This window comes from Oncorhynchus tshawytscha, linkage group LG28 (assembly GCF_018296145.1).
Source record: "Oncorhynchus tshawytscha isolate Ot180627B linkage group LG28, Otsh_v2.0, whole genome shotgun sequence".
Taxonomy (NCBI): Eukaryota; Metazoa; Chordata; class Actinopteri; order Salmoniformes; family Salmonidae; genus Oncorhynchus; species Oncorhynchus tshawytscha.
This window is the reverse complement of record NC_056456.1, coordinates 6,346,417-6,374,057: the sequence shown is the minus strand read 5'-3', so window position 1 is coordinate 6,374,057 and position 27,641 is coordinate 6,346,417. Positions and strand designations below refer to the sequence as shown.

Here is a 27,641-nt window from a genome sequence, read left to right as displayed (position 1 = left end):
CCCCCCTCCCGTCCAATGCCAAGACAGCTTGGTTAATTAAATGCACTCTGTTCAGACCTTCCTTCCTGTGCCAACTGTGACATACTGCACTTTGAGGGAACCCGTGTGTGCCATGACAGCCTCACCGCTCTCTGAAAGATTTGTGTATTACAGACCAACCAAGTGTTACTGTAAAGCCCAAGCAAGGCAAATAGAAACAAAGTGTGGATCCCAAATGGAATCCTATTCCTTATATAGTCCACTACTTTTGTCCAGGGCTCTCGTTAATAGTAGGTCAAAAGTAGTGCACTGTGTAGAGAATATGGTGGTATTTGTGATGCAAGCTAAGACAACGTAGGCCTACAGTAAATAGCAGAGGGAGGGGATGGAGGACTTGCAATCCAGTCATCAGACAAGAAAAGCTTTATTTCCCCCACTTTTTTGGTGTGCGATTGGAAATAACATCAGAGAGCAAAAGGACACATGTCCAATGCTGATTGGAAGATGAAGTTGCACTGTATTGTTTTTCAGTGGCAGCATAGTTCATAAATGGCACTTTATTCTTTATACTGTATAGTTCACTACTTTTGACCAGACCTGTTCAAAAGTAGTGTACTATATAGGGAATGGGTGTCATTTGGGAGAGTAAGAATGGGTGTCATTTGGGATGCACGATACATAGGCAACGTGCCCTAGCCCTGGCTAGTATGCTGTGTGCTCCCTGTCTGTATGTGTATGTGCATACCCATGTATACCAATCATGTATACTCATGTATACACAGTACTTCAATGTATTCAGAGCCATATATTTATGGAATAAATGGCTCTGTATGTACGGATACTCGTTTCAATATAAACACACAATGATATGGGAAACATTTATTTCTGCCTCTGGCAAGAAAAAAACAAGTTATTACACAGTTTGGAAGAAACCATTTTGAAATCCCTTTTTAACGAACAACGAACGCACAGTGTAGCGGCTGGTTTAGCGCTTGAGAAGAACACACTCCACCCTGGCAACGCGTCCTCCCCTATCGTTATAGGCATGCTCAGCAGAAGGGCTGTGCTGTGCTCTCAGCGACTGAAGCTGGGCGCAGGGGAACTGCAACCGCCGCGCCGAACATCTTCCAGGTAGGATGCGTATCTATGCCATTAAGCGTTTATAACGATCTCGCAAATATGTATACTAGGAGTATTCTTTACCATGCAGATATTGTTTTTTTTTTTCAGGGGAGGGGCTGTCTATTTTTGCTTCACGTACAAGGTAGCGCAGGGTGACTGTTTGAGTCTTGGTAAACACACACACAGTCAGCCAAGACGCATCTGCAAAAGCCTTAAATTAACGGCGCTTTAAATTTGCACTCGGGAAAATGTTCACCCTTTGATTAATCAACATTTAACAACGGTTGATGGCGAGATCTGAATGTGTATTTTATGACATGATGGGTGTATTTCGGGGAGCATGTAAAATTGCAATGGGGTTATGATTTGGCTAACGACTGTTCGTCAATGCCCGACCGCTCACATTTTCATTTTACTTGTGTGCAAGTATCGATTTTTTTCTCCATAGGCGCTAGTAGCCTATATAGCCTACCTGCAGTAACCTATAGCCTACAGTGTAAAGCAATGTGTTTTGTATGGAGTGCAAAGCTGACTTGAGAAATCATTCTTAACAGGTCAATTTTATGTATAGGCTGTATCAGTTAACACTGCATTATAGCAAGGTTCTATGGAGTAGGTCATACCATAGCCTACTGTATCTATCTAGTCTACATAGTAGCAGGATCTGTTATTGATTGGCAGTGGTGGCATATAGTAAGTAGGCCTATCTGTTTCTAATGATAGTGCCTGCATAGAGGCATGTGGAATCAAATATCTAGGAAAAGGTCCAAACATAAATACTTGGTTTCAACTTAGATGACAAAGTTCATAAACCTGCCTAAGCCATACAAAACAGTGTGCCTGTTTGACTTTTAGGTCTCCAATAAAATGGCATGGTAGATATCCATCCTAAGGTAAGAGTTAGGATGCATGGTGTTGCAAGGCTTGCGTCCCAATGGCACCCTATTACCCAGATTGTGCACTACTTTTGACCAGCGCCCATGCCATTTTGGGATGCAACCCTGGCAACAGTGGGGCCTCACTCAACAGAGCCAGGAGATCGGAGGTGAGCTGAGGGAAGGGGAGGAAGAGGTGTGTGCCAGGTCAACAGCAGACAGTAACTCTGGAAACCTCAGCACACCCTGCATGCATTGAATCAGTCAGTCTTTACCGTATGTCATTACCTTCTCTGCTGGAGTTTGCATGGTGTTCTTCTTCCAGTAGTGACCTTGCTCAATGAGGCATTGTTTAAGTGCACTATTTTTGACTAGAGCCATAGGGCCTGGTTAAAAGTAGTGCACTATATAAGGAATAGGGTGCCATCAGGGACGTAGTTACTGAATGTTTTCAATATAGCCACATCTCTCCTTCAGCTCCTCAAAAGTAGTTTCTCTCTGTAGGCTACACTTTGTTTGGTCTGCTGGTTTGTTATATATATATATATATATATATATATATAGAGGAGAGAGAGAGAGAGAGAGAGAGAGAGAGAGAGAGAGAGAGAGAGAGTAATTAAGCATCTACTTTCCATTGTGTCAATTTAGACTTGCCATATTTACTCTTCTACATTGTGCCTGGTGTGTGTGCTGGTTTCCAATGGAAACCCTTGAGATATTTTGTGTGTTATTGTAGAGAAGCAGGCAGGCAGCAGGTGCTTCAGCTGTTTTGACACCACACACAAGGGGCCTGGAGTCATCAAAGGGCACGTAGGCTGTTTTAGATGTCAGAGATGATTTGAAGATGTTATTTACTCAAAGTTCTACCTCAAGTGCCACCTTTGGGTGCTTACTAGAGACTCATGAAGTGAGTCCCAAATGGCACCCTATTTCCTGTATTGTGCACTACTTTTGACCAGGGCCCTATGTGCACTATATGCAGTGGTCACCAACCTTTTCTGAGTCAAGTTCACTTTCGCAGTAAAAAAGCAAGCCGAGCTCTACCATTAATAAAAACAGTCTGTAGGAATGCAATTTGTACAGTAGGGCTAATACATTAGCACAGTATATTGGCTATATTCTAGGCCTGCCGATATTGTTCTTCTCGGACCATATTATATTTCAAAACTATAGCTTTGATAACAAAAATATCACTTGTTGTATCACTTGTGAGGCATAGCTGAACACAAGTTGAAATAATGAGCTTCTTCATTTTATTTTACTGGACGAGTGGTACGGTAGCTGCCATCTGTTGGTCAGTCTCGGCGGAGGGAGGGAGAGAGCAGCAGAGGGTCTGCCTCATGGTCCCTGCTCTCTCTTTTCCTCCGGTGAGACTGACCAGAGGGGATACCGTCCTCCCACTGATGGCGAAACTCGAGTCGCACTTCATTATTTCTGCCTCATGCACAAATTCATGTTCTTCATATAACCAGAGAACGTGAAATATTCCTTGATATTAAAATAGACATGAGGAAGTGCTCATAATAAAAACACAGGGCAATCGATACACTTCTGATCCAGTGCAGCTTCAGCGCGGGAGTCTGGAAGAAGTGCGTTTTATAAAAACAGTGTTGACAGTGCTGCATGAACTTGAACATATAGCTCTTTCCTGTATTCTTTGACCGTTTCTCTCTGGTCGTGGTTTTAAAAGTTTGAACTAGCCAGAGCTCTCCTGGTCTGCCAGGTAGGCGGAGTTTGTCCCTTCAGACAAATGAAATGGTTCAAAATGCGAACACTGCCTACCCGTTGCGCAGGGTTTCTGAATCAAGTGTATCTTCCGGGAAAAGAGCAAGCCTTTATCGTTGGCTTGTCTGCATAAATGTTTGGTGACTGACTAGGAATGCCTAGATGATGGAACAGTCGATCGCAAACGACCGGTTGGTGACCACTGCCTTACAGAAAAAATACATGATTCCACTTGTGGAAAATGTGCAAAACAGGTGTTTTTGGAACACTTCACGTCATCACGTTTTCACTTGTAGTTTCACGTTATCACACGTTGCTTTACATGTTACATTAACTTCATATAAGATCCCATGTGATCGCATGAATGCATGTGTTTTTTCTGTAAAGGTTAGGGAATAAGGTGCCATTTTGGACATTTACAATGTTTTTAAATTATGAATGTGCCAAGGTCAATTCGAGGTCATGAGAATTTGCTGGACTATAAGTAGACTGAAACTGAAAAAACGTAATGTAAATAGTACATGGCAAGTGAGAAATGATGTGGATGTACATACAGTACAGTCATATGACCCTTGTCCATTAGTGGTCCCTCTGGTTCAAGATGGAGATAAAGTGGAAGGGTGTTTCCCAAATGGCATCCTATTCCCTTTATAGTGCAGTACTTTTGACCAGGGCCTATAGGGATCTTGTCAAAAGTAGTATACTATATGGGGAATAAGGTGCCATTTGGGATATATGCACAGATTTATTCCTGCATAATAAATATTTGTAATAACTTGTATCAGGAAAATGCAGATATGAATCAGCCCCGCTAACCACAGTTTGAAGGTTAAATGTTTCTCCATTCTATGACTATATTATTAAACACTAAACACACACCTTGGCTACCTTTCCCCCCACAAACTATACCACCTAATTTGAGTCTTGTTTATAATGGGCAACTAGAATTTATTTGTGTCCCAAATGGCACCATTTTCCTTATATAGTGTACTACTTTTGACCAGGGGAAGGACCCATAGGTCTCTGGTCAAAGTAGTGTAGTATATAGGGAATAGGGTGCCATTTGGGATGTAAGCTTTGAATTGTTTTGATGTCCTACCAAAAGTGCTCCATATGGACATATGTTGCTGACTTCTCTACTGCTTTGGATTTGAAATTGTGTGCATTTGTTTATGGCCTAAGCCATCTGTTTAGAACAAGCAGCTTCCATCTGTTTAGAACAAGCAGTTTAAACGAGGAATCTGGAATTGCTACATTGATACATTTCTTCAGCGCCATTCCACAGGGTGTGCACATTTCTGTTCCAGCCCTGCACTAAACACACCTGATTGGGGTAATCACCAAACCCTTATTAGTTGAATCAGGCGTCTTAGTTAGTAAATGTGCTACCCTTGGGAGGGATTGTATTGAGGAACACAGAATAAGGTTCAGTTACCTGTTGCCATGTAGAGTTAAAATATCCTTTCATGTTGCTGTCATTGAAAAATGCTGTGAAGTCCTGTTAAAGGGATAGTTCAACTTAATTATCCAAATTTTGGTCACCCAAACAAAAAAATAACGTGTTTTCCTGTAAGCAGTCTATGGACAAGGTATTTCTTTATTTTTATTTTTTTTAATTTCACCTTTATTTAACCAGGTAGGCTAGTTGAAAACAAGTTCTCATTTACAACTGCGACCTGGCCAAGATAAAGCATAGCAGTGTGAACAGACAACACAGAGTTACACATGGAGTAAACAATTAACAAGTCAATAACACAGTAGAAAAAAAGAGTCTATGTACATTGTGTGCAAAAGGCATGAGGAGGTAGGCGAATAATTACAATTTTGCAGATTAACACTGGAGTTATAAATGATCAGATGGTCATGTACAGGTAGAGATACTGGTGTGCAAAAAGAGCAGAAAAGTAAATAAATATAAACAGTATGGGGATGAGGTAGGTAAAATTGGGTGGGCTATTTACCGATAGACTATGTACAGCTGCAGCGATCGGTTAGCTGCTCAGATAGCAGATGTTTGAAGTCGGTGAGGGAGATAAAAGTCTCCAACTTCAGCGATTTTTGCAATTTGTTCCAGTCACAGGCAGCAGAGAACTGTAACGAAAGGCGGCCAAATAAGGTGTTGGCTTTAGGGATGATCAGTGAGATACACCTGCTGGAGCGCATGCTACGGGTGGGTGTTGCCATCGTGACCAGTGAACTGAGATATGGCGGAGCTTTACCTAGCATGGACTTGTAGATGACCTGGAGCCAGTGGGTCTGGCGACGAATATGTAGCGAGGGCCAGCCAACTAGAGCATACAGGTCGCAGTGGTGGGTGGTATAAGGTGCTTTAGTAACAAAACGGATGGCACTGTGATAAACCTGGACCCGTACAAATCAGCTGGGCTTGACAATCTGGACCCTCTATTTCTTAAACTACCATTGTCGCAACCCCAATTACCAGCCTGTTCAACCTCTCTTTCATATCGTCTGAGATCCCCAAGGATTGGAAAGCTGCCGCAGTCATCCCCCTCTTCAAAGGGGGAGACACCCTGGACCCAAACTGTTACAGACCTATATCCATCCTGCCCTGCCTATCTAAGGTCTTCAAAAGCCAAGTCAACAAACAGGTCACTGACCATCTCGAATCCCACTGTACCTTCTCCGCTGTGCAATCTGGTTTCCGAGCCGGTCACGGGTGCACCTCAGCCACGCTCAAGGTACTAAACGATATCATAACCGCTATCGATAAAAGACAGTACTGTGCAGCCGTCTTCATCGACCTTGCCAAGGCTTTCGACTCTGTCAATCACCATATTCTTATCGGCAGACTCAGTAGCCTCGGTTTTTCTGATGACTGCCTTGCCTGGTTCACCAACTACTTTGCAGACAGAGTTCAGTATGTCAAATCGGAGGGCATGCTGTCCGGTCCTCTGGCAGTCTCTATGGGGGTGGCACAGGGTTCAATTCTGGGGCCGACTCTTTTCTCTGTATATATCAATGATGTTGCTCTTGCTGCGGGCGATTCCCTGAACCACCTCTACGCAGACGACACCATTCTGTATACTTCTGGCCCGTACTTGGACACTGTGCTATCTAACCTCCAAACGAGCTTCAATGCCATACAACACTCCTTCCGTGGCCTCCAAATGCTCTTAAACGCTAGTAAAACCAAATGCATGCTTTTCAACTGTTCGCTGCCAGCACCCGCAAGTCCGACTAGCATCACCACCCTGGATGGTTCCGACCTAGAATATGTGGACATCTATAAGTACCTAGGTGTCTGGCTAGACTGTAAACTCTCCTTCCAGACTCATATCAAACATCTCCAATCGAAAATCAAATCTAGAGTCAGCTTTCTATTCCGCAACAAAGCCTCCTTCACTCACGCCCCCAAACTTACCCTAGTAAAACTACCGATCCTCGACTTTGGCGATGTCATCTACAAAATAGCTTCCAACACTCTACTCAGCAAACTGGATGCAGTTTATCACAGTGCCATCCATTTTGTTACTAAAGCACCTTATGCCACCCACCACTGCGACTTGTATGCTCTAGTCGGCTGGCCCTCGCTACATATTCGTCGCCAGACCCACTGGCTCCAGGTCATCTACAAGTTCATGCTAGGTAAAGCTCCGCCTTATCTCAGTTCACTGGTCACGATGGCAACACTCACCCGTAGCACGCGCTCCAGCAGGTGTCTCACTGATCATCCCTAAAGCCAACACCTCATTTGGCCGCCTTTCGTTCCAGTTCTCTGCTGCCTGTGACTGGAACAAATTGCAAAAATCGCTGAAGTTGGAGACTTTTATCTCCCTCACCAACTTTAAACATCTGCTATCTGAGCAGCTAACCGATCGCTGCAGCTGTACATAGTCTATCGGTAAATAGCCCACCCAATTTTACCTGCCTCATCCCCATACTGTTTATATTTATTTACTTTTCTGCTCTTTTGCACACCAATATCTCTACCTGTACATGACCATCTGATCATTTATCACTCCAGTGTTAATCTGCAAAATTGTAATCATTCGCCTACCTCATGCCTTTTGCACACAATGTATATAGACTCTTTTTTTTTCTTCTACTGTGTTATTGACTTGTTAATTGTTTACTCCATGTGTAACTCTGTGTTGTCTGTTCACACTGCTATGCTTTATCTTGGCCAGGTCGCAGTGGCAAATGAGAACTTGTTCTCAACTAGCCTACCTGGTTAAATAAAGGTGAAATAAATAAAATAAAAAACTGCATCCAGTTTGCTGAGTAGAGTGTTGGAAGCTATTTTGTAGATGACATCGCCGAAGTCGAGGATCGGTAGGATAGTCAGTTTTACTAGGGTAAGTTTGACGGCATGAGTGAAGGAGGCTTTGTTGCAGAATAGAAAGCCGACTCTAGATTTGATTTTAGATTGGAGATGTTTGATATGAGTCTGGAAGGAGAGTTTACAGTCTAGCCAGACACCTAGGTACTTATAGATGTAAGACAGCAATCCATGATTTGGTTTGGTTTACCTGGAGACTGTCTTCAAAGGCTAACTTAAAGTGAAAGGGGTGATACCTAGTCAGTTGTACAACTGAATGCATTCAACTGAAATGTGTCTTCCGAATTTAACCCAACCCCTCTGAATCAGAGAGGTGCGGGGGGATGCCTTAAGGGTGGCCTGCCTTAATCGACATCCACGTCATCGACGCCAGGGAACAGTGTTTTAACTGCCTTGCTCAGGGGCAGAACAACATATTTTTACCTTGTCAGCTTGGGGATTTGATACAGCAACCTTTAGGTTTCAACCTTTCGGTTACTGGCCCAACGCTCCTACCCGCCAGGCAACCATTTTGTAATTTGGGTGAACTACCCCTTTAAGTTGCACTTATACATGTGCAGCAATAATGTAATTACACCAGTAACAACATTGGACTATTTATTAATAGGTTTTGTCAACAGGAAGCGGCGACAGTATCATTTGAAACTTGTGTTTCAGGAATATACATTTAACTTTCAACATATATTTCCAACAGTATTGTACCTAATGAGGTAAAAACTGCTGAATCAGTCCAGAAACGTGTCGTGATTGATTTATTTTGATGATATACCAATAATCACCAAAATGGGTTTTCCCTCCCTACTGTTTATAGACACACACACACACACACACACACACACACACACACACACACACACACACACACACACACACACACACACACACACACACACACACTCACACACTAATTTTTTTGTAAAAAGAAAATATGGGTAGGCCCGACCTGCCTAATTCTCACTTGAAACATCGTTTTTGGGGACTCCCGAGTGGCGCAGCGTTCTAAGGCACTGCATCGCAGTGCTAGAGGCGTCACTACAGACCCAGGTTTGATCCCGGGCTGTATCACAACTGGCCGTGATCGGGAGTCCCCTAGGGGCGGTGCACAATTGGCCCAGCGTCGTCCGGGTTAGAGGAGGGTTTGGCCTGGGGGGCTTTACTTGGCTCATTGCTCTCTAGCGACTCCTTGTGGCAGGACAGGCGCCAACAGGCTGACCTCAGTCATCTGGTGACTCGAGCCTGTTGGGGATATGCAGCGATGAGACAAGTTCGAGAAAAAGGGGGTAAAATACCAAAAAATAAAATAAATAGTTTGTGTTTACTAGACTATATTACACATTCTGTTAAAATCAGACTCCAAAGTGATCTGTTCTTGCAATTTGTGTATGCTATGACATTTCATATTTAGATATGATAATATTTCATGAAGTAGTTTGGATGTAGTGAACTACTTTTTCAAAGTTACTTTAGTTAATTAAACTTTATTTTTCTTAAGGGGAGCTTTAGTGTAGCTTAACTTCTAATTGGTAACTATATTTTCAGAGTAGCTTCTCCAACACTGCTCCCGAGCAATGTTGCAAGTCACTCAGCCAGGACAAACACAATGTTTTGGGTTGTAATTCAAAAGTTCTTACTGTACAATACCACTTTTCAGTTTATACGTTTCTTTCATGTCAAACATTGAGGCATTTCTTTTATCTGGCAAGACAATTTAATATTATTAAAATGACTGGGACTACAATTATTGTCAGAAAGAAGAGCAACATGTCATAAAATATATTTTTAAACTTTGTTTTTGAATGGCATCTGTTTATAGCAACCCCTGCTGTGCTAATCTGGAAACAGATTGATTTGGGCTGAGTCAGTTGGAGACAGAGAAAAAAATACACAGCCATTCAATAAATACTGAAAGGAATGTGTTACAGGTTTGTGTCTCAAATGGCACCCTATTCCATGTTTAGTGCACTACTTTTGATGAGAACCCATAGTCTCTGGTTAAAGTAGTGCAGTATGTAGAGAATAGGGTTCCATTTGGGAAACATACTAAACTACTATTCATTCTATTCAGTGCTCAATCTATTATAGGAAATACATTTTCACATAATATACTAATTCTATTTTTTAGAAGAGACTTCAAGAAAATTACTTCTAGGTTCAAGAAATTACTGACCTCCGGTAGTTCGATCGCTAGAAGTAGTGCCTGGTGTAACTTGGCCGTAACAGGAACAGGAACAAAATACAAATAGTCTACTGTCCGCCCTCCAGTGACCTAATCAGACATAACAAGCTCTGAAACTGTGTGTCCCAAATGGCACCCTATACCATAACCAAATTGCACCCTATTCTCTAAGTAGTGGGCGGCAGGTAGCCTAGCGGTTAGAGTGTTGGGCCAGTAACCGAAAGGTTGGACCGTTTGGGACAGTGTTGACAGAATGTTACCTGTTTCCTGTCTCTCTCCCCTGTTTGTTCTCCCCTACATATACAGTGCATACAGAAAGTATTCAGACCTCTTCACTTTTTCCACATTTTTTTAGGTTACATCCTTATTCTAAAATTGATTGAATTAATGTTTTTCTTCATCAATCTACACACAATACCCCATAATGACAAAGAAAAAACAGGATTTTAGAAAAGTTTGCAAATATATTAAAAATTGAAATACCTTACAGTATTCAGACCCTTTGCTATGAGACTCGTAATTGAGCTCAGGTGCATCCTGTTTCCTTTGATCATTCTTGAGATGTTTCTACAACTTGGAGTCCACCTGGGGTAAATTCAACTGATTGGACATGATTTGGAAAGAGACACACCTGTCTATATAAGGTTCCACAGTTCACAGTGCATGTCAGAGCAAAAACCAAGTCATGAAGTCAAAGGAATTGTCCGTAGAGCTCCGAGATAGGATTGTGTCAAGACACAGATCTGGGTACTAAAACATTTCTGCAGCGTTGAAGATCCCCAAGAACTCAGTGGCCTCCATCATTCTTAAATGGAAGAAGCTGAGCATGCGGGCGAGAAGGGCCTTGGTCAGGGAGGTGAACAAGAACCCGATGGTCACTATGACAGAGCTCCAGAGTTCCTCTGTTGAGATGGAGGACCTTCCAGAAGGACAACCACCTCTGTAGCATTCCACCAATCAGGCCTTTATGGTAGAGTGGTCAGATGGAAGCCACTCCTCAGTAAAAGGCACATGACAGCCCACTTGGAGTATGCCAAAAGGCACCTAAAGGACTCTCAGACCATGAGAAACAAGATTCTCTGGTCTGATGAAACCAAGATTGAATTATTTGACCTGAATGCCAAGCATCATGTCTGGACGAAACCAGGCACTGCTCATCACCTGGCCAATGCCATCCCTATGGTGAGGCCTGGTGGTGGCAGCATCATGCTGTGGGGATGTTCTTCAGCTGCAGTGACTGGGAGACTAGTCAGGATCGAGGGAAAGATGAACGGAGCAAAGTACAGCGAGATCCTTGATGAAAACCTGCTCCAGAGCGCTCAGGACCTCAGACTGGGGCAAAGGTTCACCTTCCAACAGGACAATGATCCTAAGCACACAGCCAAGAAAACGCAGGAGTGGCGCAGTGGTCTAAGGCACTGCATCTCAGTGCAAGAGGCATCACTACAGTCCCTGGTTTGAATCCAGGCTGTATCATATCCGGCCGTGATTGGGAGTCCCATAGTGCGGCACACAATGGGCCCAGCATTGTCCGGGGTATCTCCCTATCCAACCCGACAGAGCTTGAGAGGATCTGCATAGAAGAATGGGAAAAACTCCCCAAATACAGGTGTCCCAAGCTTGTAGCGTCATACTCAAGAAGACCCAAGGCTGTAATCGCTGCCAAAGGTGTTTCAACAAAATACTGAGTAAAGGGTCTGAATACTTATGTAAATCTGATATTTCACTTCTTTATTCTTAATACATTTGCAAAATTAAAATAAACAGTTTTTGCTTTGTCATTATGGGGTATTGTGTGTACATTGTTGAGGGGGAAAAACAAATTGATCCATTTCAGAATAAGGCTGTACCATAACAAAGTGTGGAATAATTCAAGAGGTCTGAATACATTCCGAATACACTGTAGTGTACATACATTAGTGTTCCATACCATCAGCAAGTAGCTATCAATGATGTATACAAACCCTATATTGCTGATGCTATGTATTGGCCAATGAGAGGCTTTGAAGCTACCAGAAGGCCATATTGGCACTACCCAGAAGGAGCAGTCCTCGATAGCAGGGTTTTCCAAACATTGTCCTGGTACCTCCCCCGGGTGCACATTTTTGCCCTAGCACTACACAGCTCATTCAAATAATCAGAGCTTGATGACGGGTTGGTTGTTTGAATCAGCTGTGTAGAGCTGGGCAAAACTCAAAACGTGCACCCAGGGGGGCCCCAGGACCTAGAAGGGGAAACCCTGCTCTATAGAATTAATAATGTTTCAAGTACAAAATGACAGGTATTTAAATATGTTTTTGTTGTAGTGGGAACAGTAACATTATTACTTTCAAAGAAAAATGTTTATATATTTACATTTTTATGTTTAGCTCGCAATAATATTATTTAAAAGTATGCATTAAGGTGTCTGTAATAGAATAGACATGGCAAAAAAGAATGTAGACATTAATAAATACCTTTCTATAGCTTTACAATGGTGGGGGAGTGTTTTGAAGCGCGGTGGCTTCAAAACAGTGCCCCCTGTCAGACATCTAGTGTAACTAGAAATCATTGGTAGTTATGCTATTGAAGCTAGCTAATTGTTACCTCTCTTCTCCCCATAGGGATGGCCTCTGCTGAGCCGTTGTGCTCCAGTTTCTACCACCAGCACTGCGCTTAAGGAACAAAATAATCACCTTCGCCCTCCTGCTGCCAAGACAGACACACACCACCATGTACAGCGTGGAGGACCTCCTCATTTCTCACGGATACAAACTGCCCAAGACAAGCATCCCCTGCCCCTCTTCAACTTCATCCGCCACCGCGCCTTACGAGAAGCAGCGCCACGCCGCCGCTGATTGCCACCATGAAATCCCAGCAGCAGAGAACCAGAGATCTGGTCGTGGTGGACCACTGAGCGGGAATGAACAGGCGGGAGACAGAGGGGCCTGCGTCTTCAGCAGCAGCAGGCAGGCACTACTGGCGAAGGGATACCCCGGCAGCTGCGACAATGAGAGCGGCGAGGAAAGGAACCAAAGGAGAAAAGAAGCTGTCAGCGGTAACCTAGGTGACAGCCTCGCACAGCCCCTGGGCGATTCTCTCGCCACGGATAGCGGGTGAGTTTTTTTCTCTTTCTCTCTCTTTTGAGATCCCCCACCATACCTTCCCTCCCTTTTTTTGTTTTGCCGGGCCCTTCGGCATTGCATGCAAAGCCAAGCCACTCAGTCTACACTGCGCAGGAGGATGTGTTTTCTTCCTTCCAGTGCTGCACCACTGCCTTGTCTTGCCAGATGCTGCGAATACCACACTGTTCCCTATATAGTACACTACTTATAGGGATTAGGGTTCCATTTGGTCAAAAGAAGTGCACTGTATAAGGCAGTGGTCACCAACCTTTTCTGAGTCAAGATCACTTTCCCAGTCAAAAAGCAAGACGAGATCTACCACTCAGATAAAAAATTAATTAACATGACTTCAAAAATGTAACATTAACCTACTAAAAACCATTCTGTAGGATTGAAGTTTGTGCAGTAGGTCTAATACATTATCATAGCATATAGGAAAATGCCTGTCCAGCCAATATTGTTATTCTCAGGCCATATTTCAAAACTCAAGCTTTGATAACAAAATAGATCAGTTGGTGTAGCACTTGCGAGGCACTGTGGAGCATAAATTGAAATAATTTGCTTGTTTATTTCACTGGACTGATGGTACCTGCATCTGATGATCATGGTGCTTTCAAGACAACTGGGAACTTGAAAAAAAGAGAGAGGTCAAATCATGACGTCAGTGATCATCAGGTTGGAAAGTTGGCAGTCTAGAAAGATGCCAGAGTTTCCTACTTGAATTTCCGAGTTCAAAAAGATGTTCTGTCGGATCTCGTTTCCCCCCCCCCCGAGTTCTCAGTTGTCTTGAATGCACTGAAGTTGGAGATTTCCATTTGTTTTGAACACAGCATTAGTCTCAACGGAGGGAGGGGGAGAGCAGCAGAGGGTCTGCCTCTCACAGTACCTGCTCTCTCCTTCCTTTTCTCTGGTGAGACTGACAGAGAGAGAGGGGAAATCATCTTCCACTTGATGGCAAAACCCCAGTCGCACCGCATCTACCTCATGCACAAATTCATATTGTTCCTATGACCAGAGAAATAAAGACACTATCGATACACTTGGCTACTCATTCAACTGGAAGTAGGGAGCAGCACGTTTTATGTTTTGTAATAGTGACATATAAAACGTAGACATGAACTCACTCATAAAAACAGCAGTTCTTTGGAGTGTTCTTTGACAGTCTCTCTCTGGTTATGGTTTTAAAAGTGATGAAATCTCACATAGGCTAGTATAAACTTTGCTGTGGCCGGTGTCGTGGATGCTGTAGGCGTGATGATTTGAGCGCAGTAGGGGCACTCGATTTAGCTACAGCTCTTCCAGTCTGCCGGGTAGGTGGAGTTAGTCTTTTCAGACAATTGAAATTGTTCAAAATGGGAACACTTTGCCCACCCAGTGCGCAGGGCTTCTGAATAAAACTAACAGGGCAAAACACAAATAAACATGTCAAAAAGGGGTGCAATCGTTTATCATTAACTTTTCTATAGAAATGTTTGGATGATCGACTAAGAATGGCTAGACCGGTTGGTGACCACTGATATAGGGAGTAAGGTGCCATTTGTAATGACACCATGATGGATGATAATGTATACAGGGTTATCCTCCAATTGATTTAGTATTCGTCAATAGACTCTTCACAGTCTTTAGTACCTACAGTATGGTTGTTCAGATAGGCTACTATAGATCTATATGTAGCCTCATAGTTACATGAAACTGCATAAAGCTCACAATAGATTATATTATAGCCCTCCCTGAATTTCACTTCATTACTACTCTAGGTTACTGATATTTAGTCTGCGTCCCATGTGGCACACTAAATTAGTCTGCGTCCCAAGTGGCACACTATTCCCTATATAGTGCCCTAGGGCTCGTAGTGAGCTGTATAGGGAATAGGGTGCCATTAGGGACATTACTCTGACTGCTGTCCATTGGACTGACTGGGTGCATGCCTTAATGTATAGATAATCAGGTGCATCACACAGCCTGAAGGCCACTCTTTTTGCATTAGATTTTTTTAGGATCAATATTACACAATTACATTAAATCCTATTTCTGGTCCTCCGAAAGGGGCGGTGAAAAAGTAGGAAGTAGCACATATATTGTGTCAAGTTTTTCTAAGTACTCGGTTCAGAATATATCCCAGAACTTGGTTTGGAAATAAATTAGTTTATTTTTAGATTAATTTAAATTTTACAAAGCCCCAATGTAGCCAAGTCTCCTGCCAGTAGCCAAGTCTCCTGAATTGGATTGAATGGATAAGAAATAGGAAAATGGAGTTGTTTGTCACTCAGCATATGGTCACATCACGTGATGGGGAACTGGCCTTTATAAACAAGTCAATAACTTCTTGCTCAGACTTGAAGCGCGCTTAGCAGTGGCAGCAGGGGCAGGCAGGCAGTGCCTTTTCCCTACATAGTGCACTACTTTTAACCAGAGAGCCTTATGAACCTTGGTGAAAAGTAGTGCACTTTATAGGGAATAGGATGTCATTTGGGACGATTCCCAGCTTTCTGAATTAAGGTCAGCGTGTGTTTTAATATGCAGATCATATTGCAGTACATTTTAATGGTATCTTCAAGGGAGTTGAGAGTCTCTGACTCAAACACTTCCATCAGATATGTGTGCTGTCTGGCTCTCCCCTCTTGGGTTGGAGATGGACAGTTGTAGATTCCTACGGCAATGTCCAAAATGGCACCCTATTCCCTATATAGTGCACTACTTAGGACCAGAGTCATATAGACGAATCGGGGGCCATGTGGGATGCAGTACCTCTTCACCCTCAAAGCCAAAATATCAGCTTAGAGGCTAGCCAGAGATACCAGCGTTTTAAATGTCACAATTATCAATATTGCATCAAATCATGGCAGGCCGGTCAGCATTGTATCATCACAGTTAAACAAGCTTCTGCAACCTAAAATACTTCCTTTTTTTTGGTGTTACCACTGCAACCTAGCCACAGTTTTGCCATTTATGTTCATGTGCAAAAACCAAATAATCATACATACAGGTTGTTAGTGTTACAACATGTTTACGGTTTATAATATGTTTTGATGTTATTGTAAATATTACATTTTTTATATTAATGAATTAATATTGTGCACTGAATTGTGCATTCTTCTCTTTCCAGGTTCTATGACGCGCCCAGCTTAACCTATTCTGAGCAGGTCGAGAGAAGAGAGCAGTTGGATGAGAGGGATGTCTTCTACTGGAGGAGGAGAGGCCAGGACTTCAGTGTCCTCCTGGATTACGCCGACGGCCGGGAGCTGAGAGCATCCGCTGGCTTTCTGAAGGCCTCTGAGGCGGCATGGCGACCACAGGCCCTGATCGCAGAGGACCACAGGGGAGAGAGGGAGAAGCTGCAGCAGCAGAAGCAGCTATGGGAAGACACCTCCATCTCCTGGCTGAGAGAGGCCGATGCGGCTCCTAGACAGTTAAGGGTAGTGACTGGGATGACTGGGGAGCGGAAGTGCCAGAGCCTGGGCACAGAGGAGTGGAAGCCTGCAGTGGGGCTGGGGAGGCAGCTGTCGGATGGGGAGGGCGAGAGGTGGGCTCAGGAGCAGCAGCACCGCCTGAGGACTCAAGAGAGCACTGGTTCTATCCTCCCCAGAACCAGAAGGATGTCCCAGTCCCTCCCCAGAGTGTTGTCACCTGCTGGAGCTACTGAACATGCAAACACACTGTCCAGTTTGGTCAGTTTCCAGCTTCGACCAGGCCAGGTTGATAGACAGCGAGTGAACAGCACCGTATTTTCCGGGCCTTATAGTCGGTATTACCACAGTGCCGCAGTCAGCAGGGACCGGTGGGTCAGGAACAGTTGGCAAAGCGTCGGACATGTTGCACTTTTACCAAAGCCCAGGTTCAGCAGGCCTGTCAAGCCTCCATCATATGAAATACACCAGCAGACTAGGGGTAGCCAGGAGATGCTCGCTGTAGCTGTAATAGATCAGCAGGGAGGGTCCAAACAACCGAAAGACAACAGGCCTGTCTATTACCCACGGGGTGGAGAATTGCAAAGACAAGACTATTTTGCACAACACTCTGCTATCTTTGGCATGGAGCCCCCCGGTTATATCCCGCCCCCGTCTTATAAGAGAGCCCTGCCCCCAATCAGGGGAGGACCAATCAACCGCAACGAAGTGGCAAACTATAAGTGGAGGGGGGAGATGAAGATACAGATGCACATGCCTATGAGCTCAGAGGCGGGAAAGTGGTTCTCCGGACAGACAGGAGGGTCGTGGCTGGAACACTACGGGGATCGGGGTATACCCTACAGGAAACAGGTTAACGCTGACCCAAACCTTAACCCTGGATACACCGAGGAGCATCTGGGTCATGTTCACTATTTACCCTTTGATAATCCGCGAGTGAGACATATCTCAGGAGGGCCTGGTGGAAATTCTCTTACTGACACTGACAAGTTTAACCGAAACATGAAGAAAGAGACTCCCTGCGCTAAGGTTTTAGGACAATCTACACACGATAGTGCCTTTCCCCCCCCACAGGGGCTCTCTCTCAATAACGACTGCCGCAAGACATCTCTCAATGACAACGACGGTGGTAGTAGTACTAGATGGTGCAACAGGGGTTTAATAAACAAAGGAAGTATAGACAGTGTAGCTCCTGATCAGAGCTGTGGTATCTATCCAACAGCTTTTCACATTAGACCTGCTCAGCAAGTGATCAGGCATGTGGACCAAGGTCAAGGTGTGTCAGAAACTGTAACTCAAGTGAAAACGTCAGTCAATGAGCCTGACTCCACAGAGAAAGAGAAACCAAGAAAAACTGACTCAGAGAAAACAGAAAAAAATGAGAAAAAGAGTGTAAAACAAAAACTTAGTGAGACAATATTCTGTTTGGTGTCTGTTCCCGTCCCTCTAACGCCGGGTGGTACGTCCCGTGATCAAAACAACAACAACGACGACGAGAAGCCACCAAGCCCAGTCCGGCCACCAAGCCCAGTGGACAGTCCGAGTGAGAACAAAACGGGCCACTTAACAAACCAAAGTTTCCAAAGCACATCTTCAGCAGAGGCTGAGCTGCAAGCACTAACCGGTAGCATAGCGAGCAGCAGATCAAGCAGCAAAATAGTGAGAAAACTCCCTATTAAACCCCCCAAAATAAACCATCACAAGGAGCTGAAACTCTCAGGTGCCTGGCCTGGGAACCAATACCGGGACCAGGAGACCCAAACTAGCCCAGAAGCCCGAAAGCCTCAGCATCCCCCTCCTCCAGGCACTGAAAACAAGGAAGCACAAGACCCTCACGTCCCTGCCCCAGGCTCCTCTGACGTCATCACCCAAGATCCCAGCGGTGTGGGCAATACTGCATTCAGCTGTCCTATAAAAGGGGTGAAGAGCCTGAAACCATCCAGCAACAGCGCCTTTTCCAGGACGGCCACTTTCTCCATTTCCAGCCAGCTGATCAAGAGCACAGCACAGCCGCCAGCAGCGCCACTACCACCACCACCACCACCACCCTCAGGAAACACGATGGAGGCCAAACCAGCAGCGACCTGCAGTAGGCAGGAAGCCTTCGGTCAGTTCCTGCTGAAGCCCGTCAGCAGGCGGCCATGGGACGCCATCGAGGAGTTGGAGACTATCAACAAAGAGTTCCAGGATCAGCAGCAGAAGCAGCAGCAGAGCAGCAAGAGACCCAGTGTTGACCAGTGCATTGAGGACCTCAACGAGGCCTACAAAGACATCCTAGAGCTAGGCACTGCCAGCAATAACATTTCCAACAATAGTGGTGCTGTGCAGATCCCTGAGCGGATCAAGATAAGGCTGGCGGGAGAGGCGGGGCTCAGCAAGCCCAGCAGCCTTAGGCGCAGTATCGAGAGCTGGTCTGTGTCCGTCAACCCGGAGTACGGGGAGGTTAAGAGCGCTTTCTCCAGACCTGCTGAAAGAAAATCTGTGACTTTCAGCAAGCAGCTAAGAGAGGAGCTCCCTGTCCCACCACGCAAGCCTACAGGATTCAGAGAATACAGGGTTGTTTCGAACTTGTCGCAGAGGAGAAGTAGCTGCAGTGGCAGGACAGTGAAGCTAGACCTCCCTTCGCCTTCAGAGACACCACCGCCTTGTCACTTCACCGGCCCTAGTGACTTTACTGACTCTCCTAGTGATCCCAGCAAGACCAGAGACTTCAGTCCAATGACTCCAACAACGCACACTGCAGCCGAAGTCCCCTGGGCAGATAGGCAGCCGATGCAGGACGCCTCCACACTTACGAGTCCCCCTGACTATGAGGACATATGTCAGTCTTTACAAAAGACCCGAGACTCAGAGGTTAACAAAACGTTCACCGCCATATCTAAACCTGGTGGTGGTAGCTGCGATACAGAGCCTCTAGGGGGAGCCTGTTTAGACTCTGCAGAGGAATGCCCCATTTGTAAAAGAGAGAGCGAGAGCCAGATGTCCAGACCAAGTCCAATGTCTCCGCTCCACGAGGAGTCAAGCCCAGACTTATCCGATCAAAGTAGCGCGACGATTGTTGGCGACCGTGACAGTCCACAAGGAGCTGAAACGTCCGAAGAACCAGCTGAAGGCGAAGGAGACACAAAGGTATCCTCTGACTCTGGCTCAAATCATTCAGAGGCTCAGACTATATGTTGCGATTGGAGGAAGCAGCTGTCACTCATAGATAAGAAGGTGGAGGGGAGTGTCACTGCTGAGAAGACCAAACAAAACCAAGCTCTGGCAGTGGCAGAGGACATTGGCAATCTATACAAACTTAAATGTGCTGAGGGCATTCCAGAGAATGAATCCATAGAGGAGAGGGCAGCCAGGATATTAGGGATTGATGTACTTGCAAAGTCTTTAGTCACAGGGGAGCAGCGGGTTAGTGAGACGGCAACAGAGAGTAAACCCGCTGCTAGTGAAGATACAGAAAGCAGCAGGGCAAACGAACAGACAGTACAAACACATGTGAGAGATCCAGATTCTGAGGAACTGGACTCTGGAATGGTATCTACAGTGCCTCCTGACAGGCAGGAGGCAAAAGAAAAGGAGACACCACAGGATAACCCAGAGTACATCAGGAGTGCCAAATGGACCCATCTGGGTCGAGAAACTCCAGGTATGCAGGAGTTTCCGCCAGACAGACTACCGCTTTCGGTCCCCATTAACCCTGACCTTAAGCTGTCCCACAGCCTGGAGGGAGAGATGAGGGGCAGAGGACCCTTGCAGCGCGTAGACGCCCTGCAGGATAAGCTGGCTGCATCGCCCAGCCACCGGGTGGCGGTAGAGCGCCGGGCATGGATGAAGGAAGTGGACCCAGTGTCACACATGAGACGCCTCAGCATCAGGAGCACAGACTCTGGGGAGGAGGGTGAGACCAAGCGTGGCGGTGGGCAAGTGGAAGTGCTCTCCCTACCTGCTTCCTCCCAGAGTTATACTGTGGAAGATAGAGAGGCCTCTGAAGACACAGTGTTGCAAGATGAGGTGTCATCCCTCTCAGGTAGCTACTTCATACATTTGATTTGTTCAAGTATTTTTTCTGTTGAACTGTGTTACATGTTATTCTGAATACAAGTGTTTCATCGAGTTAATAATGTAATATTTGTTACACATTTGTGCATCATTTTCACTGCAAAATACACTACAATACCAGAAGTATGTGGATGCCTGCTCGTCGAACCTCTCATTTCAAAATCATGGGCTTTAATATGGAGTTGACCCCCCTTGCTGCTATAACAGCCTCCACTCATCTGGGAAGGCTTTCCCTAGATGCTGGAACATTGCTGCGGGGACTTGCTTCCATTCAGCCACAAGAGCACTGATGTTCGGCGATTAGGCCTGCAGGCCTGGCTTGCAGCCGGTGTTCCAATTCATCCCAAAGGTGTTCTATGGGGTTGAGGTCAGGGCTCTCTGCAGGACATGCACAGAGATGTTCTTCCACACCGATCTCGACAAACCATATTTGTATGGACCTCGCTTTGTGCACAGGGGCGTTGTCATGCTGAAACAGGAAAGGGCCTTCCACAAACTGTTGCCACAAAGTTGGAAGCACAGAATCGTCTAGAATGTCATTGTTTGTTGTAGCATTTAGATTTCCCTTCACTGGAACTAAGGGGCCTAGCCTGAACCATGAAAAACAGTCCCAGACCATTATTCCTCCTCTGCCAAACTTTACAGTTGGCACTATGCATTCAGGCAAGTAGTGTTCTCCTGGCATCCGCCAAACCCAGATTAGTTCGTCGGACTGCCAGATGGTGAAGCTTGATTCATCACCCCAGAGAACGCATTTCCATTGCTCCAGAATCCCATGGCGGCGTGCTTTACACCACTCTAGCCGACGCTTGGCATTGCGCATAGTGATCTTATGCTTGTGTGTGGCTGCTCGGCCATGGAAACCCATTTCATTAAGCTCCCGACGAACAGTTATTGTGCTGACGCTGCTTCCAGAGGCAGTTTGGAACTCTGTAGTGAGTGTTGCAACCGAGAACAGACCATTTTTCATGCTGTATGCGCTTCAGCACTCGCCGGTCCCGTTCTGTGAGCTTGTGTGGCCTATCACTTCGCGGATGAGCCACTTTCCACTTCACAATAACAGCACTTCAGTTAATCGGGGCAGCTCTAGCAGGGCAGAAATTTGGCAAACTGACTTGTTGGAAAGGTGACATCCTATGACGGTGCCATGTTGAAAGTCACTGAGATCATTCTACTGCCAATGTTTGTCTATAGAGATTTAATAGCCGTGTGCTCGACTTTATACACCTGTCAGCAACAGGTGTGGCTTTATACACATACATTTGTGTATATAGTGTATGGCAACACAAAACTTGTTTGGCAATGACTTAATGTTTTGTTATTATTATTTGAGTGTTTAGTTTTACCTAGTGTTATTTTGAGGCAAGCATTTCAAGCAGTGAAACTCTGGCTGTTACTATGGAGTCTTTCCACAAGAGGGGGCTATTGTACTTAGATATAACACTTCAAACTAGAGACCTGCACAGGTCAGTTTATTGGAGCCGCCCCCACCCTGTGCCGGCCACATCAAGTCTGAGCCCCATCTGACATCAGGACAGATTTTTTTCCGCACATCCACCCACATAGAATTGTTCTGAGAGCCGATCCGTGACCCGCCAAATAACATGCATTTATTTAATTGTTTTTACGACAACAGCGTAGTAGGCTTTAAGGCTATTCCCATTCCCTTCATGAATTCATTTGTCAATTCAACATTTGGATAAAAGGAAACCTTGCCATGAATTAAGAATAATAAAATCTTATTTTCACAATGGGATGCTCAAATCCCTTTGAAAATAAGCCTTGTAATTAGCCTTCTTCTTACCTAATGAAAGCCTATTGCCGACAGAACAAAACAATAGTTTTATATTCAATATTGTTTAGCTAATCAAGTAGTTTAATTGAAACTAATTAAACATTTCCAAAACTCTATAGGCTGCAGATTTATTTAGTAGGGGCATTTGCATCTCAAAGGACCCATGAGCACCAACATATGAAGTTCATAGGAGCATGTCAAATGAAAGCTATTTTTGTCTATTTTTTTATTTTAATTAAGGCATATATACATTTCCATCCTAAAAATTAAGATTAACCAACTTTTTTTTTACTGAATTCAAGTTTGCTTATGAGTTAAAGTGATTAAAACTCTGCTGTTACCAAATCGGTAGCAGAATGACAGAAAAATCTGTAACGGAATTACTGCAATTGATTTGGATACAATGGGAAATCATAGTAGTCACAAACCACAGGTTGGTCACCTGCTATGGTCCAACCAAATGTGATATTTTTTGGTGGCGGAGCTCATTAGAATAATAGCCAGTGTGTGAGGGAATCCCCTCCTATTTGAATGTCCTGTGGCCCAAGTAAAACCTTTCCCAGTCAGAGGAATAAGGGAACCTTACAGAGTTAACACACACACACACACACACACACACACACACACACAGGGAACTTTATTGAAAGAAGTATGGACATGGAAATGGTCTGAAAGTACAGAGAAAGAGAAATAATGAGTACTATACATGTAATAACTTGGGTATAAACAGTGCAAAGTAATGCATAGAGTAATGACCACAATAGCTCAAGTAGTGATAATGATAAATAGAACAAAGAACTGTAGAAATGTAAACATAAACATGTTACCTGAACAGAAATAACATTACAGGGAATAGATAATAGCAACTGCTACTAACAGTAACAGTAAACACACACAAATCTCAACCATAACAACAATAAACACTACCCACTTCTACCCACGCATTCCATGAACACACTGCCATAAATCCACCTCTTATCTGTGCTGAAGGAAAGATCATCCAGACTGTGTCCATTTATAGGGATGCAAGAGCATGCATCGGGCCTGATTAGACAGTGCAGGATCAGCTAGATGTCCTTTGCCAATCAGAGGTTGTATGATCAGCTCATGTACAGAGTGTGGGGCAAGTGGTCACCAGCTGATTGGCTAAGACCACAGGGCTGAATACTGAACAATATTTCCTCACATGAGAGCCAGACTCAGCAGAGCCAAACAAACAATTGCCACAAAAACCCTGTAAATTAAAGTATGCTGCAGCGCCCTCAGCAGGGGATTCTCTACACAGTGTGTGGAATAATACCTACAAATGCTAAAGGATATTGCATATTTATATCTTTGTGTGTCTATTCAGGATACATCTATATTAATAGATTGATATGCATAATTATGGATATGACTTTCTGTATAGTACAGATCAGGGACCTGATTACCGTAATTCCATTTCCGGATGTAAATCCACTTCACACCTACTGTAGTTCAATAACCAAAATATTTTCCTAACTCAAGGTGTCATGTCATAGCTGACACCCAATTCTTTCTGCAGACATCTTTGAATCTCCTTCTCCACAATGACTCCAAAATCCTTCCAAACCGGGCATTTCACTCGGACACCACCTGTTTCCACTAAGGTGTATTTCAGCGTTATAACCTTTCTTTTTATTGATTCTGTTTCGTTAGCCAAGTGAGGAGTCAGGGAAAACAAACTTGGCTATGTATTGTCGTGTGGCGAAAGGGAACATAAGCCCTGCACGTGGACAGCACCACACAAATAGGCTCCCAGCAAAGATGTCCACATTCGCACGATGTGACCCAATGCGGGCTAAAATATTGACCCCATGTAGGCTGCCAACATTGGGCCAATGTGCCTTTTCTATTTAATAGGAATTGATTTATTAATAACAATTTAATTCAATGCATAAATGTAATAATTTAAGCCCTGAATGTACTTGGGGAAAGTGATACATTGTATCAGAAAGAAAATGAAGTTGTTACTATCATACATATATTTTTACATGAGAAACTTAAGTTTCTCATGTCACATGTACTTTAGGTATTTTTTTTAAAGACTTTATCATTGGTAGTGTACAAGATTATTTTTTAAATCGGCATCAAACTTTCACACAGAACACTTAGCTGCAATATGTTACTTTTTGGGTGACCTGACCAATATAACAGAAATGTGTGTTATAGATCTGTAATTCTCATTGTAAGCAAGTGTAAGAAGCGGTAAATCTGTTCTGTGTGCACCATTTCTTTGCTTCCTATTATTAAGTTTTGTTTTTGCATATTTTACTTGTGTACACCAGCTTCAAACAGCTGAAAATACAATATTTTTGTTTATGGAAAATGTGTTTCACAGCAGTTTAGATGGTACAAGGATTCTCTACACTCTACTTGCTTTTTTTGTTACATAAAATTAAATTAGGCAAACTGTAGCAACCAGGAATTGTAGCAACCAGGAAATGGCAGAGTGATTTTCTTTTAACTAGAATGACTCAGTAATGGTTGCAAAAAAGAACTGTGTGCAAACCACACACAAAAATATTCTAATGAGCCCCCGCCTGGTGTGGGCTGGCCCCTGTTGGGCTGTTGTAGGCTAGCCTGTGTTGGGCTTTTGTGGGTTTGGTGTAGGCTAGTCCACGTTGAGCTTGGTGTGGCTGGCCCACCATGGGCTGGTGTGGGCTAGTCTGTGTTGGGCTGTTGTGGGTTTGGTGTAGGCTAGTCCACGTTGAGCTTGGTGTGGCTGGCCCACCATGGGCTGGTGTGGGCTAGTCTGTGTTGGGCTGTTGTGGGTTTGGTGTAGGCTAGTCCACGTTGAGCTTGGTATGGCTGGCCCACCATGGGCTGGTGTGGGCTAGCCTGTGTTGTGCTGGTGTAGGCTAGCCCATGTTGGGATGATATGGGTAGCTTGTGTTGGGCTTGGTGTGGGCTAGCCATGCCCACCAAATTCCCACATGGGGCCAATGGGGTCATGTTTGGGGTCTACTAATGGAGAGTTCCATGCTTCCCTCCCTCGCTGAGTGGCTGGTAACCTAAGCCTAGGCTATGTCTGCCTCACCACTCACATAGCCTAATGGAACACACAAAATATATATATTATCTTCAGTGCTGAATCGTGACTATAGGACCTAGGCGTTCAGAGGGACCAAAATCTTCCAATACGTTGTATAAATAAAAACATCTAGTAAATAACAGAAGACATATCACTTAATGCACCCGACATGATATCTTCTGTAGTTGGGACCATTCTAGTGATATTTTTTATCACGTTATGAATGAATCAAACACATCAAAAGGTGACAGGCTCATGGTGCTGAAAGGACAGCGACCGTAATACCTGTGCACTCCATGGCACTGAAGGAGAGACCATTTTGGTCAAACACATACATGGCTCACAAACAGGCAACAGCAGTCACACACAGCATCAAATAATGTTCAAGATTATGCATCCCATTCACTCCAGTTGGCCCCATGAAATCATACCAATACAAAAGCACAATCATTTCACGTCCAAAATTAAATTAACAAACCAACTATGACTTCCCATTGCAAATATATTTTAATCACGTTCATCGCACTAACCGGTGATCTGAAGTTTAAAATGCAACAATATTTCACAGTAATTATTTTCAAAGAAACAAGAAACAAGTTCAGGGAGTGAATAATATAATGCATAACCAAAACATGACCAACGCACAGCCATGAAACTGAAAAAGAAACAATGGCGCCTGGGGAAGGAACCAAAGGGAGTGGCATATATAGGGAAGGTAATCAAGGACGTGATTAGAGTCCAGGTGAGCGTAAGGATGCTGACAGGTGTGTGCCATAACGAGGCCGGAGAGGGAGCACAAGCGACAGGAGCATATACCCACGTGGTGTAATTGAAAGATGAACTGAGGTCCACACTCCAGTCCAGTTGTTGGCGGTAATGCACCTTAAAGTTTGTTGCCAACCGCCATATAAAGTCCATAGATGAAGAAGAAGACTGAAGGGGGCGAGGTTACTAGAAACAAACTAAATTTCCCCTTTTATCTGTGGATTAATTGTCGGAGTAGAGAATACACTATTTTGTGTGACTCAAAATGGGTTGATATTCTACAAAGATCCAGCAAAAGAAGGATCTTGTAGATTTCAGGTAAAATAACAACAAAAGGTTTATATCCCAGGACAAATGATCAAGCAACTGCAAGCTAGCTAGCTGAATGTCCATGAATGTTTCATAAGTGTTTCGACCTGTCCCCAAATTAATATAGTTGGTTCAGAATTAGTTTTGATATTTCAAACTGCGTGTCCTGATGGACAAAATCAACATGCGAGATGGCGCAAGCGGGCGAATGCGCGTGCCCGATGTAGTCAGTATGTTAGCGTGGGAAGACTACTGCTTGCGACACTGATTATTTTCTCCTGCATGCTCTTACATTTTACATTTTTGTCATTTAGCAGACGCTCTTATACAGAGCGACTTACAACCTATTAGTGTATTGCCGCCACCTACTGTATTTGCTGTTTATCAGCCTGCTATTCTGTATTATAAATTCATTACCTCTTGCGCTCAGACTAGTGAGGTGTGTAGGCCTTGGAGAAGTCCTAGACATGTCACAGCAACAACAAAAAACGGTCCCACTCATTGCAAGTATAAATGTGATTGGTTCATTCCACTGTCACTCCAAAATTCTGCTCTAATACAGTTGAATGGCAGAGGCCTTCTGTCCAGCTTCTGAAGGCCTAGCCAATGGCTGGCAGAGCTAGCTAGATTTTTCTACCCAGAGACCACCAAAAAAAATCCTTACTGGATTTTTTTCTATTCAGTATTAACCCTTCTCTTTCCAACACAAATTGAGGAGATTAAATCAGAAAATGATTACAATTATTGTAAAATGAAATAGAAATTAAAACGTAATTTGATCAAAAATAAAATATTTATACATTTTTATAAATCCTTAGGCCTTCTCTGATGTTCTAGAAGGCCCTGATAGTTCCCCACTGATCTTTATTTAAAATGTTTCCGACCCACAATATAATTGTTCTGAACTGTGAGCCGACTCGCGGGTTGGAAGAATGTTTTCATTCCACCCGCGAGCTGATTTTTTTGGTGGGTCAAC

At 44.1% G+C, this 27,641-nt stretch overlaps 1 protein-coding gene across 1 annotated transcript in view; it reads left to right on the top strand.

Moving 5' to 3' along the window:
* Positions 1-977: 977 nt before the first annotated feature.
* The window catches only part of LOC112226561 (junctional protein associated with coronary artery disease-like), a 32,049-nt gene continuing 5,385 nt past the window's right edge, over positions 978-27,641 (top strand). Inside the window, exons 1-3 of the mRNA XM_024390960.2 lie at positions 978-1,110; positions 12,781-13,272; positions 16,388-20,712. Coding sequence (XP_024246728.1) covers positions 12,890-13,272; positions 16,388-20,712 — 4,708 coding nt within the window. The 5' untranslated portion in view covers positions 978-1,110; positions 12,781-12,889. The remainder of the gene's footprint in view (positions 1,111-12,780; positions 13,273-16,387; positions 20,713-27,641) is intronic.